The following is a 12,583-nucleotide window of genomic DNA, read 5'->3' on the forward strand; positions in this document are numbered from 1 at the left end:
GGAAGGCTCAACATTATAAACTGTCAATTTCCCCTATTTGACCTATAGATTCAATTCAATTCCAATCCTATCAGATATCTTAACGGAAACTGTTGAGCAGATTCTAAGTATGTAGAGGACTAAACGGCCAAAAAAAGGCTAGAAAGCTTCTTATGAGAGCAGAGAAGAGAGAATTTCTTTATCAGATATCACCATTTACTGTTTTTGACACAGAGTGCAACTGGCATGAGAATAAATCTGTCAATGGAATAAGGCAGAGAGCCCAGAAGCAGACTCTGTTATAGAAGACTGTCTTGTATAAGTATCTGAGGTAACATGTCAGACCAAGAGGGGACAAAAAGGCAATTTAATAAATGAACTGAAAAAAAATATCAGTATGGAAAAAAAAAAATAGATGAAAGTAATCCCTGCCTTGCAACATGTACAAGAAAAAAAGAAACTCTAGGTGGATTAAGGATTTAAATATTATTTAAGTTAAGGTTCAGTCAGGAGGCTGAAGCACTTTTAGATATATGGAATAAGAAATTTATTATAAAGATTAAACTTGACAAAATTGTAGGAGTAGCTGGGACTTCTTTGTAAGAAGGTTTGTAAGAGAATGGTTGAAGAATCTGAGAAAAGTCACTTGTCAGAGACCACAAAGGGGAGCTGGTGAAAAAGTATGGAAGGCTGTTGCTCCCTCATCCAATAGTGGTCCTCAAGTCACCATAGATCACAAGGACAGGTCGGGAAGGAAAAATGCATGCAAAACAAGGAAGTCAAGGAAAGCTAGAACCCATGATAAACTGTAACGTATGTCTGTCTCTCATCTCCTCTAACCCTGATTTTGTGGGTGACATGCAGAAGAAGATTGTAGATCCTTTGTTATAGATCTACAGATATCCTTGGCACAGAACTGGGGGAAGCTGTGGAATGAGATCCAGCAGGAGCCAGAGGAACATCTAAAATCCTAGACTTGGTTATATCATACCTATTTTAAAAACCAGGAAGAATTGAAAAGAGAAAGTGAAAAACTGCAATCATAGTAACAATCTCTCAGAAATGTGAACCACAAAGTTGACAAATTTGGATTAATAAAACATTCTCCCAGCAAATAGAGAATATATATTCTCTTCATCCTCAAATGAAACACTTGTAAAATTTTGCTATTAATTTTTAATTAAGTAATGCATTCATCAGGTATAAATTTAAAAGTATATATAGTAAAAAAATCTTCCACCCCTATTTCTCAAACATCTAGTTCTCTTTCCTCAAATAAACCACTGTTACCAGTTTCTGTATTTTTGCGGAGATATTCTATACATACACAAATAAATGCATATATCTTTTCTTTTTTCTAACATAAATAGTGACATACTATCATTATTCTGTGCACTCTGCTTATTTTTAATCTCTGTTCTTTTAGTAGTTACTATTGAAATTATAACATGCACAATTAACAAAATAACATTAATTAATAGCTCTACCTTTTTTCCCAAACCATATAAAAATTTTAATATCTGGTTCATACCCTTGCCCTTAACATTTAACATATCACTACCAGATTTTTACCTCTGCCTCCAAATTAGTAGTTATTATAATTATTGTCATTTTGTTCATTCAGAGTTTGTTTAGATTTACCTAATTTTTATCACTTTCTTTTCTTTTTCTTCTTTTTTTTTTGCACTTCGTCCCTTCCTTCTGGGGTAAATTTCTCTATATTTTTACAGTACATATTTTTTAGAAGTTCTTTCAGTGAAGAACTGGAAACACACTTTGTTTTTCTGAATATGTCTTTATTTCTTCATTCCTGATGGAAAGTTTAGCTATATATAAAATTCTAGAATTACTTTTCTCTCAGCACTCTGACAATGTGATTTCAATAATTTCTGGCTTCCAACTTTGCAGAAAAGTCTCTCCATTTACATAAGTTTTCTTTAATTTGTTAGTAGTTATGAGTTGAATTGTGTCCCCCCAAAATTATACAAGTTCTGTCCCCCGGTACCTCAGGATGTGACCTTATTTGGAAATGGATTCTCTACAGAGGTAATCAAATTTTCATTATTGAGGTCATTAGAGGAGGCCCTAATCCAATATGAATGGTATCCTTATAAAAAGAGGAAATTTGGACACAGAGATAGACATGCACAGGGGGAAGACAATATGAAGACATTCAGGGAGAAGATGGTCATGTGACTGGAGTGATGTATCTACACATGAAAGAATGCCAAGAATTGCTAGCAACCATCAGAAGCTAGAAGAGACAAAGGTTCTTCCCTAGAGCCATCAGAGAGAGCATGGCACTGCTAACACCGTGATTTTGGACTTGTACCTTCCAGAACTGTGAGACAATAAATTTCTGTTGTTTTAAGCTACCCAGTTTTTGGTGGCTTGTTGTAGCAGCCTTAGGAATACAGCAGTGTTTTGTGGTTTTGGAGGTACATGTTTCACACATTTTTTGTTAAATGTATATTAAGTATTTCATGTGTTTGGATATTCTTATGATAGTGGTTTTGAAATTAATTTTCTAATTGTTCATTGCTATTGTTTAAGAAATATAATTCATTTTTGTATGTTGACTAGGTATCCTGCAATCTTGCTAAATTGTTAGTCTTAAGTTTTTTATAGCTTCCTTAGGATTTTTAATTTACTGATCATGTTACTTCTTGCTTTCCAATCATATGCCTTTCATTTTTGTTGCTATATTTTACTGTCGTGCAAGTACAGTATTGAATAGAAGGAGTTGGTATGGACATTCCTGGCTTATTCTTTGTCTTAGGGGCAATGCATTCTATATTTCATAATTAAGTGTGATGTTAGCAGTAGATTTTTTCTAGATGCACTTTCTCAGTTTGAGGAAGTTTCCTTCTTACTAGTTTGCTGAGACATTTTATCATGAATGGAGGGTAAACATTTTGAAATGATTTTTCTACATCTATTGAAATAATTTTAAACTTGCATGTGTAAATGAAACAACTTACCTATACATAAAGTAAAACTAGAGAGAAAAACTAACAAATTTGCCACCATTGAAGGAGATTCCAATATAAATCTCTCTCAATCATTGGTAGGTCAAGCAAACAAAAATTTGGGGAAGATAAAAAAGAATCAAATCACACAATTAACAAGTTTAATCTCATGGTCAAATAAAGAACTCTACACCTAATAATTAATGAATTCATATTCCTCTGCTTTATCCATGAAACATTTATAAGAATTATTAATATACTATTCAACAACTCATTTTTGACAAATTTCAAAGAATTGACAAATATAGGCTGTTTTTTTGGACTACAGTGTTCCTATGTCAATTTTTAAAAAAAACAATAAATTATACCTATACATTTGAAAATTTTCAAAAATAGACGCTTTTACTCTAATGAAAAAGATCTATTCTCTTGCAATTGTCATGCATTATTCAATCAGTGGTGTCTTAGATTTAATGACGTATGGTAAATGTCTTATAGACCCAAGAAGAAAATACCTAGACCTGAACTTTAATGAATATACTACATATAAATATTTGAGTAATGCAAACAAGTAATTAGAGGAAGAGTGCTTATTTTAGTAAAGATTAAAAGGCTGAAAATTATGATATACTCATCCAATTTAAGAGTTTAGGAAAAGAATAGTCAAATAAATTTGAAGTAGAAGCATAAAAATAAGAGTAGAAATCAATAAAGTAAGAAACAAATTTCTAGTTGATGGGATTATGGAACCCAGAAGTTAATCCTTTGAAATGAATTGCAAAATAAACGTTTAGTGAGGGGCCGGCCCAATGACGTAGCGGTTAAGTTCATGTGCTCCCCTTTGGTGGCCTGGGGTTTGCAGGTTCGGATCCTGGGCTCAGACCTGCGAACTGCTTGTCACGCCATGCTGTGGCGGCATACCATATAAAGTAGAGGAAGGTGGGCACAGATGTTAGCCTACGGCTGATCTTCCTCAGCAAAAAGAGGAGGATTGGCATCAGATGTTATCTCAGGGCTAGTCCTCCTCACACACACACACACACAAAAACCCCAAAAACTTTTAGTGAAATTTATTGGTGGAATAAAAAGAAGGTACAGGATTCAAGTGGAGCCATAATAGATACATCGGAAAATAAATAGACAAGATAAAATGATGAACATTGTGGCAAACACTTTGAAAACTCAGACAAAGTGAACAAATTCCTATGAAAAATATAACTTACTAAACCTTGAATCAAGAAGACATTCTACATCTACTGAAAAATGGATTAATAATTTAAAATAGTCCCCAAAAGGAAACACCAAACCTTGATAGTTTTATAGATGGGTTCCATCAACAAAGAACAGATTTTTTTATAATCCTACACAAATTCTTCCTGAGAATTAAAAAAGGACTAATTCTCAATATTTATTGGGCCAGTATAACCTTGAACCTAAACCAAATGGTTAATACAACAAGGGAAACTTAACAGGCCAGATTCACTTGTAAATAAAAATGCAAAAATCCTTACTAAAGTATTAGTGAATTTAAAAGAGACCTTCCTCAACCTCATAAAATGTAACTTCAGCAGATATCATTTTTTTGGTTTTTTTTTTGGTGAGGAAGATTGCTCCTGAGCTAACATCTGTGCCCATGTTCCTCTATTTTGTATGTGGGTCGCCACCACAGCATGGCTTGATGAGTGGTGTAGGTCTGCGCCTGGGATCTGAACCCGCGAACCCTGGGCCACCAAAGCAGAGTGCATGAACATAACCACTAGGCCACCAGGCTGGCCCCCAGATATCATTTTTAATGGTGAAATATTAGAAAAATTCTGTTTAAAATCAGAATTTAAAAACGAATGAAAACGTCTCTGCTTCTTTCCAGTATTGTGCTTATCAGCATAGAAAGACAAGAAAAAGAAAGAAAAAAAGCATTAGGATTGGGAAGAAAGATTGTGTACATAGAAAAATCCAAATTAAACCACAATCAATTTATTAGATATAAAGAAAGAGAGAGACTTTAACAAGGTAGTTGGTTAACATTATTTTACAATAAAATTGCATTTCTATATATGAACAATTAGGTTAGAAAACATAATTTTAACAATATTTCATATGGCAATGGAAATTATAAGATACAAAGGATAAATCCAACAAATGTGGAAAATTTGAGCGGCCAAAGTTAAAAGTTTCATAGAAATTTAAATGGAGAGAAAGTCATGTTCATGGTTAGTAAAACAATGCTATAATACATGCCAATTTTCCCTAAATTGATTCATTGCAATTCAAATTAAAAGCCCAATAAGATGTTTTTGTGCAGTTTGATAACCTGAATCTAAACTCTATGTGGAAGAGCAAAGGGGAAAGATCCAAGATATGATGGATTTGCTTTTCAATATAAAATGTTAGAATAACAAAGACAGTGAGTTGTTGATTTATGGATAGATAGCCTGTACAAGGAAAAAAAAATAGAGCACCAAACAGATCCTAGTGGATAGTATACATTTATTTATGACGGAGGTGACATCTCAGATCATTGGGGGAAAGGTGGAAATATTAAGTAAGCAATGCAGAGATATGTGTTGGAAAAAGCAAAGTTGCATCCATATCTCATATCATAAAATAAACTCAATTCAAGATGGATGAGGATGTAAATGCTAAAAGCAAAATTTTTAAACTTTCATAAAAAAAATATGAGACTATCTCTCTGCTAATAAGCTCAGGAAAGATTTCTGAAACAAGACACTAAAAACACTACTTTGAAAAGAGAAAATTGGTACATTCAATGACCTTAAACTTAAGTACTTGAATTCATCAGAATGTCAAAAGACAAGACCCAAGTAGAGACAACATAATTGCGAGTATTTAACCTCTGTAGAATTAATGGCAAAATAGATCAAGACTTTCATCAGGGAAGTAATCAATAACATTTGGAAGGAAGCAACATTTACAAACCACATATACCCCCTTCCCCTCAACCCCAAGCACACACTGAGGCAGGACCACTCACAAAAGCTGATAGAATGAACTTCATTTCTTGCTGGAGTCATTCTTATCTTACACCAGACACGGATCTGATTCTTGACCAACACCAAAATCATATAATCTTTATGCTCTGTAGTGGATAATGTACCAGGCACATTAAACTAATCACTCCTCTGTCCTTGAGCATTTGCAAGGTGAAACCTCGTTACATGCTAAGTAGCAATTCTTAACTCTGTCCTCATTAGCTTCATCTGTGTATATCCCTCCTCTCTCCCAAATCCATTTAGAATGTATGTCCTAATTCTAGAAATGCTTTTGTGCCCAGTCTGTTGGGATTTTGTCAGATAATTGTAGTTGCCATATCAATTGGGGTTATAAGAGCCTCAAATTTGATTGGGTCTAAAGTTTTATGAAATATGTGTGAAATATGTGTGAAAATAACTGTTTGTGAGCTCATAATGACTTTCCTTCTCTCTAAATTATTTATTCTCAAGTGTTTCATTCAAAATCCTTTCATTTATTTTTCAGGTTGGTGAGGGTTTTTTCCCTTAATAATCAGCAATTTTAATTATTGTTATTGTTTGCTTCATAGGGTCAAAGAGAATAAGTGATAGTGAAGTCTCTGACTATGACTGTGATGATGGAATTGGTGTAGTATCAGGTAAGAATTTCAGAATTATTTTATAGTAATAAGAAGGAAGTGTAATTCATCATTTTCCAATAGATTGGTAGGTAAATAAATAAATTAAATAAATAAATAAAATGAGAGAGAAATAACTTGCCTCCTTATCCCCTTAAAAACAACCTTATGGCAATTTAAACTGCTGAATAATTCCAGTTACTGGAACATCTATACCAATTGTTAGATTGAATATTCTTATTAAAAGATGTCAGATAAGTGAATACTTATACATTTTCTATTTTAAACTACTAAGTAATAAGAATTTCTCTGTAAATTTGAGAGGTTATTGTATCATTAAAACTTCTTTATATACTGCACTAACAGTGTGAAAAAAAATAAAATCTTTTTGACATCACCAACATACCCAAATAAGTCAAATATTTGAAGGAGCTTTTTTGAAATTTTTTTCGTTGTTGTTGTGTTAAGTATCAGGTGCAGCTACGTTTTGAAATTATGATATTGTAGTTTAAAATATTGCCTAATTTATGGTTTGAAATTTATCTGATGATTTAATATTTTAGGTAAGTAGCTATTTTTTAAATAAATTCTGGAAAAAATGTTTGTATTTATATATACATTATATTCTTAGTATTATAAAAATGTTTGATTCTCTTCTTGAACAAAATTAATAAACAAAATATGTTCTATTTTATGTAAGACATGCTGCAGTTGCATCAATGACTGCTATTCTGACTGAATTTTTGTTTGACAGTTTTTGTTAAGTATGGGTCAGTTAGCATGCTATTAATGTACTACTTTTTGAAAACTCAATATCTGTTAGCCTTTATTTTTTGCATTAACGGTGAACAATATATTAATTTAGTAAGACTGCAAAAATATTTTCTGTGTTTTATTATTTGTGAATTAAACCTCAATAAATTGGTTTTGAAAAATATTTCCCATGGTCTCTTGCTTGGAGATCATTACAGTTTTTTTCTATTTGTATTCTACTCCTTGGATAATTGACTTTTCTACTTCTTCTCTTTACTAGATATATAGCTACATCAGGTTTCTTCATCCAAAATATTTTCCTTCAGGTCATTAAAGCCTTTCATCTTGAGGCCGTTTTTGGCACATCTTAATTCTTTCATTTTCTATTTTCAGGGTGGCAAAAATATCATCATTTTATTATTTTTTCCATTCTGTTAAAGGAATTATATCTTTTGAAAAAAAACTTTATGCGAATCTTTCCTTATTTGGGTTAATATATTTGGGAATAAATTTTTTGCTATTACAGAATAGTATTTGGAAAACCTACACAATTCAAAGTATTTACCCTGGGTTCATTATTTTTCAGCATCACAAAAAATCACCTTTTCTTGTCTCAACATTATTATTTTTTGCCTATGTAGAGACTACATAGTGAATCATTTAATAATTATTGAGGAGAAAAGATTGCTGTATAATGTTCTATATTTTGCTATTTTGAAATCCAATATGATTTTGAGACATAGTTTTTTCATCATCTTCTCAGGGAGGCAGTACCAGGCATGGATTTTGCCCCCCATGGTATACTGAGTCAGGAGAACCAGAATGATTATAAACGAACTATTCTTTGAACCAACTGACTCACCCTACAACATGAATAAACGGAATATATCTATATAAAACATTAATTATAGCCACATAAAATTTTAGTATTATTTTCTACTCTGACCTGAAGCCATATACAAACAAATGTAAATAATTTATTTTACATTGGGAAGGTAGAGAGATGTTTCAATAATTAGCTCTTAAATGTCACCTATAATCTTCTAATTTCCTAAATCAATTATCTATCCCCAGGACTCATTTTTTATCACTTTTAAGTAGCACTTTGCATTATTAATCATGAATATTTTCCTAAAAATCTGTGCTTCTTGTGAATCTCCATGTGACTGCGTTATTTGAATTTTCTTCTTGTAGTATCTCTTCCCTTTTTTCTCAATAGTCTCCCTTAAACTCAGTAATCAGATCTCTTTTCTCTGTATATATTCTTACCTTGAATTTCAATAATGTTCTTTTTATAAATGACTCTGAAATCTTTATCAATAGTTATAATGCCTTTCCTAAGATTCTTTTCCGCATATGTAACTTTTTGCCTACATGCCTGAAAATATTGCTATCTTCCTCTTTCCAAACTGGTAAACCTTGCTCAATTTCTCTTACTCTTTGTAGTATACTCTTAACTTCCTAATGGGCTAATCAAAAGTTGGCTCATTTATTTCTTCCCCTTTTTTGTTCTTGTATCTAATTAAACATGTTATTGATTCATATTAAAGTGCCCCCAGACTCCATCTTTGGACTTTTTCTTTATCTACACTCACTCTCCCAGTGAGCTCATCTGTTTAAAGTCCCATGCCTTTACATAGCCTCTATATGCTAAAACTCCCAAATGTCCAGTCAAGAGCACTTATTTGTACCCTAAATTTTTATTTTCTACTGCCTTCTTAGACATCTCCACTTGGAAATATAGTAGAAATCATCAACTTAAGGTGCCCAAAAATGAACTCCTGATCTTTCCTTCCAAACCGTGTCTTTTGATAGCAACTCTATTCTTTTCTTTACTTGAATTAAAATTTTAGATTTGTTCTTGTCTTTTTCTTTTATGTCTAACATCAAATCTTTCACAAAATCATTCTAGTGGCTCTACTTTCAAAATCTATTGGTATCTGACTACTTCCCATCATCTCCATTGCTATCACCCTAGTTAAAACTACTTTTATCTCTTGCCTGACTTTATTGCCCTGTCTCCTTTTAATTTATGCTCAGCATAGCAACTGTAGTGATCGTGTTTAAGGAAAAGATAGATCATGTCCATTTCTGCTCAAAATCCTCCAATGGGTTAAAGTCACTCAGATTAAATGCCAGAAATCTTTACAATACAAGGCCCTACATGATCTCCCCCCTTCCTCCAAATCTCTCTGATCTCGTCTTCATCACTTGCTCAACTCCGAGCACCCTATTGTCGTTGCTGTTCTGTGAACATGTCACACCCACTCAGGCATTTCGATCTCCCTTACCTTGTTCTGTTTTCCCCATAGCACCTAATCACCTTCAAACATATCATATAATTATTTTTTGGGCTTTTTATTGTCTCTATCACTCTTCAACTAGAATTTAAGCTCCACAAGGGTAAGGCTTTTTGTTTGTTTTACTCACTGCAACACATCGAGTAATATCTAGCATGCACATACACTCATAAATATTTGTTGAATGAGTGAATGTATTGATTCTTTCGGTGTAGTCTGTTCTAAGTTTTATAAGAGCAATTAATCTCACTGCAATCTCTCTAACCTTTAGTTTGAATTGTACACTGCTGTCAGCTTCATCTTCCTAAATTACTGTTTCGATCATGAGAGCAGAATGTAGTATTAGAACATAGCGAGAGCATTCAAATCAGATAGATCTTATTTTAAATATCAGCCCTAGTATTTGACATTTAGTGTAAATTTCAGATTCCTCAAAAGTAAAATGGGGATAATAATATCTTCTTTGCAGAAGTGTTTCTATTACATCGTCTATGTATTCCTGAAAAAACCTTGTGCTCTGCAAAAACATGGACTAAAAAACAACAGGGTGTGATGGAAAACCGGGTTAGAAGACCATTCAAAACCCATGTAGCTTTGTAATCAGAACACTAAAAATAAAAATACAAGCACAATTAAAAAGTCATGTTAAATTTTAAGCAATAAAAAATATTAAATGTAAGACTTAAAAAAAAAGGAAGGTATATATCTAGATGGAAAGGAGGATAAGTCTGCAAAGTTATGATGTCAAGAGAAATATTCACAAACACCAGAAGAACTCATACAATGAGTACCTCTAAGATAGAGTTTGTGATGAAAGTGAGCCAAGAGGAAGAACATGGATGAATGAGCATCACGAACGGTTCTGTATTTTTCTCGCTTGCTGCATCCAGCTGTGTTAGTGTACTTTGCATTCAACTGCTATCATTTGATAGTTGGAGTGGACACTGTTGGTGCCCTACCCATATCCCTTTTACCTCAGCTGGTTTACCCGTCCCCAGATACCGTGAATGTTGGTTGCTAACATCTCACAACTGCCCTCTTCTTCAGAGAATTGGCCTTAGACAAATGGAAATCACCTGTGTCATCAGGCAATTAAGCACCTCACCTACTTCCCACTGGCAGTCTTCAGCCAGTGACTGGCTAACATAGGGATACAAAAGTCCAGGACCCTTTCCTCAAAGTTGGAGCAACTCTGGTGCAATTCAAGTTCCAGAGACTCCAGTAGGATCGGGCTGAGGTCACATTCTTGCTTAGTTTCTTCTCATGCCGTATTATGCTCTTCTAATTCCTTTCTCCTGAGAGCACTCCTTCAATTATCCTTGTGCACCCTAATCTTTGTCTTTTGCTCTATTTCTAAGAAACCTAACCTAAGATGATACTGCAAAATGTCAACATGTTGCGGAAAATCACATATGAACCAATAATTTTTCTGAGTTACTTCTGAAACAGTGTTGTAGCAGAACACTGTGTAAAGTGCCTAACAGAGTTCCTAGCACATAGTGAAAGGTCGGTTAATAGTAGCCATGATGAGCATGATGAAGATAATAGTGGTGGTAATATCACTTTCTGCTCAGAAATTTTCAGGTTCTTTCCATTACAAACCTCATGACGTTTAAATGTATACAACTTGGATCAAACTTACCTTTACTGCTTATTCCCCTACTGCTGCCCTACACTGAACTGCTGTTTTGCTACCAACTTAAAATTCCTTCTACTTTTCTCCCCCTCTGTCAAATATCACTTGTTTTCTAGGACTCATTTAGGTAACACCACTTCTAATACACTTTGTCTAAGTGTGTCAAATTGTTGGGCTATTTCCCCGCCTCCAATTTGTTGTATTTTTATTCTCAGTCTTCTATTGTATGTCAGCCCTATCAAATACTATAAGAAAAGCAGCTTACATAGGTACGTCAAATGGTATTGAGTGCCTTCTAATATTGTTTATCTCTTAAAGAAATAACTATAGACTTTTAGGAACTTTTTGAAGGTTAATCATTCTAAATATTTATAATTGTTGAGAAATATTTGAAGCTCTTCTAGGTCAATGAAGAGATGAAAATCTTTTAGAATGAACTTGAGTCTTTTATTGAAGATAATTAACTCTATATAAAAGTTGTACTCTACCTAGCACAGTGCCTTGGACGTGCTATACTCAAATGTAAATATTTGAGTATTTGTTGTTTCTTTTTAATTTAAGTGTTTACAATGTATTATTTTGTCTTGGTATTATGCTTTATTAATTATGCTTTACATTTAATATATTCAGAGCCTTTCAACTTCACCATTTTATGTTTTTCAGTAAAGTACAAAATACAAAAAGACATAGTGTGTAGATAACTATAATCTTAATCTTTTCACCTTTAGATTATCGACACAATGGTCGAGATCTTCAAAGCTCAACGTTATCAGTGCCAGAACAAGTAATGTCATCAAACCATTGTTCACCATCAGGATCTCCTCACCGAGTAGATGTTATAGGAAGGACTAGATCATGGTCACCCAGTGTCCCTCCTCCACAAAGGTAAGATAGCATATATATTTTATTTGTAGGATGGTATTATAAGCCTATTAATCACAAAGTATCATTAATAATCTCTAAAAATAATAAATTCTTGTGGAAAAAAGTTACTTAAGGAAAAACAAAGACGCTATTCAATAACTTATCTAATGAAAGTAATATGAAATATAGGCTACTTTGTAGCTTTGGATGACCTATATATTATTTTATTGTAAGAAATAAAAATCATAAAGAAGATCCAGCTTTCAATCACATATCAGTATTGAGCAGATCTAGTTAGAATCAACTAATTATACTCATGAATGATATAGATGTTGATAATTTAAAAAGTAGGAAAAATAAACATCTGTTGGGACTTTAAAATTATGAACAATCATGCAAAGAATGAAAAGGAAAGCATGAGTGGTGGGAAGAACGGCTCAGAAAATCTGCAGCTCCGGGTCTTATGTCTAGTGGA

The 12,583-nt window shown here is 33.2% G+C and overlaps 1 protein-coding gene across 8 annotated transcripts in view; it reads left to right on the forward strand.

The window, feature by feature from the left end:
* Positions 1 to 12,583, forward strand: part of RIMS2 (regulating synaptic membrane exocytosis 2) — a 618,814-nt gene that overhangs the window by 370,296 nt on the left and 235,935 nt on the right. For all 8 annotated transcript variants that reach the window (XM_058564761.1, XM_058564763.1, XM_058564762.1 and 5 more), the window contains 2 exons: positions 6,508 to 6,576; positions 11,973 to 12,129. In XM_058564761.1, the coding sequence (XP_058420744.1) occupies positions 6,508 to 6,576; positions 11,973 to 12,129 (226 nt within the window). The remainder of the gene's footprint in view (positions 1 to 6,507; positions 6,577 to 11,972; positions 12,130 to 12,583) is intronic.

Source organism: Diceros bicornis, chromosome 21, assembly GCF_020826845.1.
Source record: "Diceros bicornis minor isolate mBicDic1 chromosome 21, mDicBic1.mat.cur, whole genome shotgun sequence".
In the NCBI taxonomy this organism is placed as follows: Eukaryota; Metazoa; Chordata; class Mammalia; order Perissodactyla; family Rhinocerotidae; genus Diceros; species Diceros bicornis.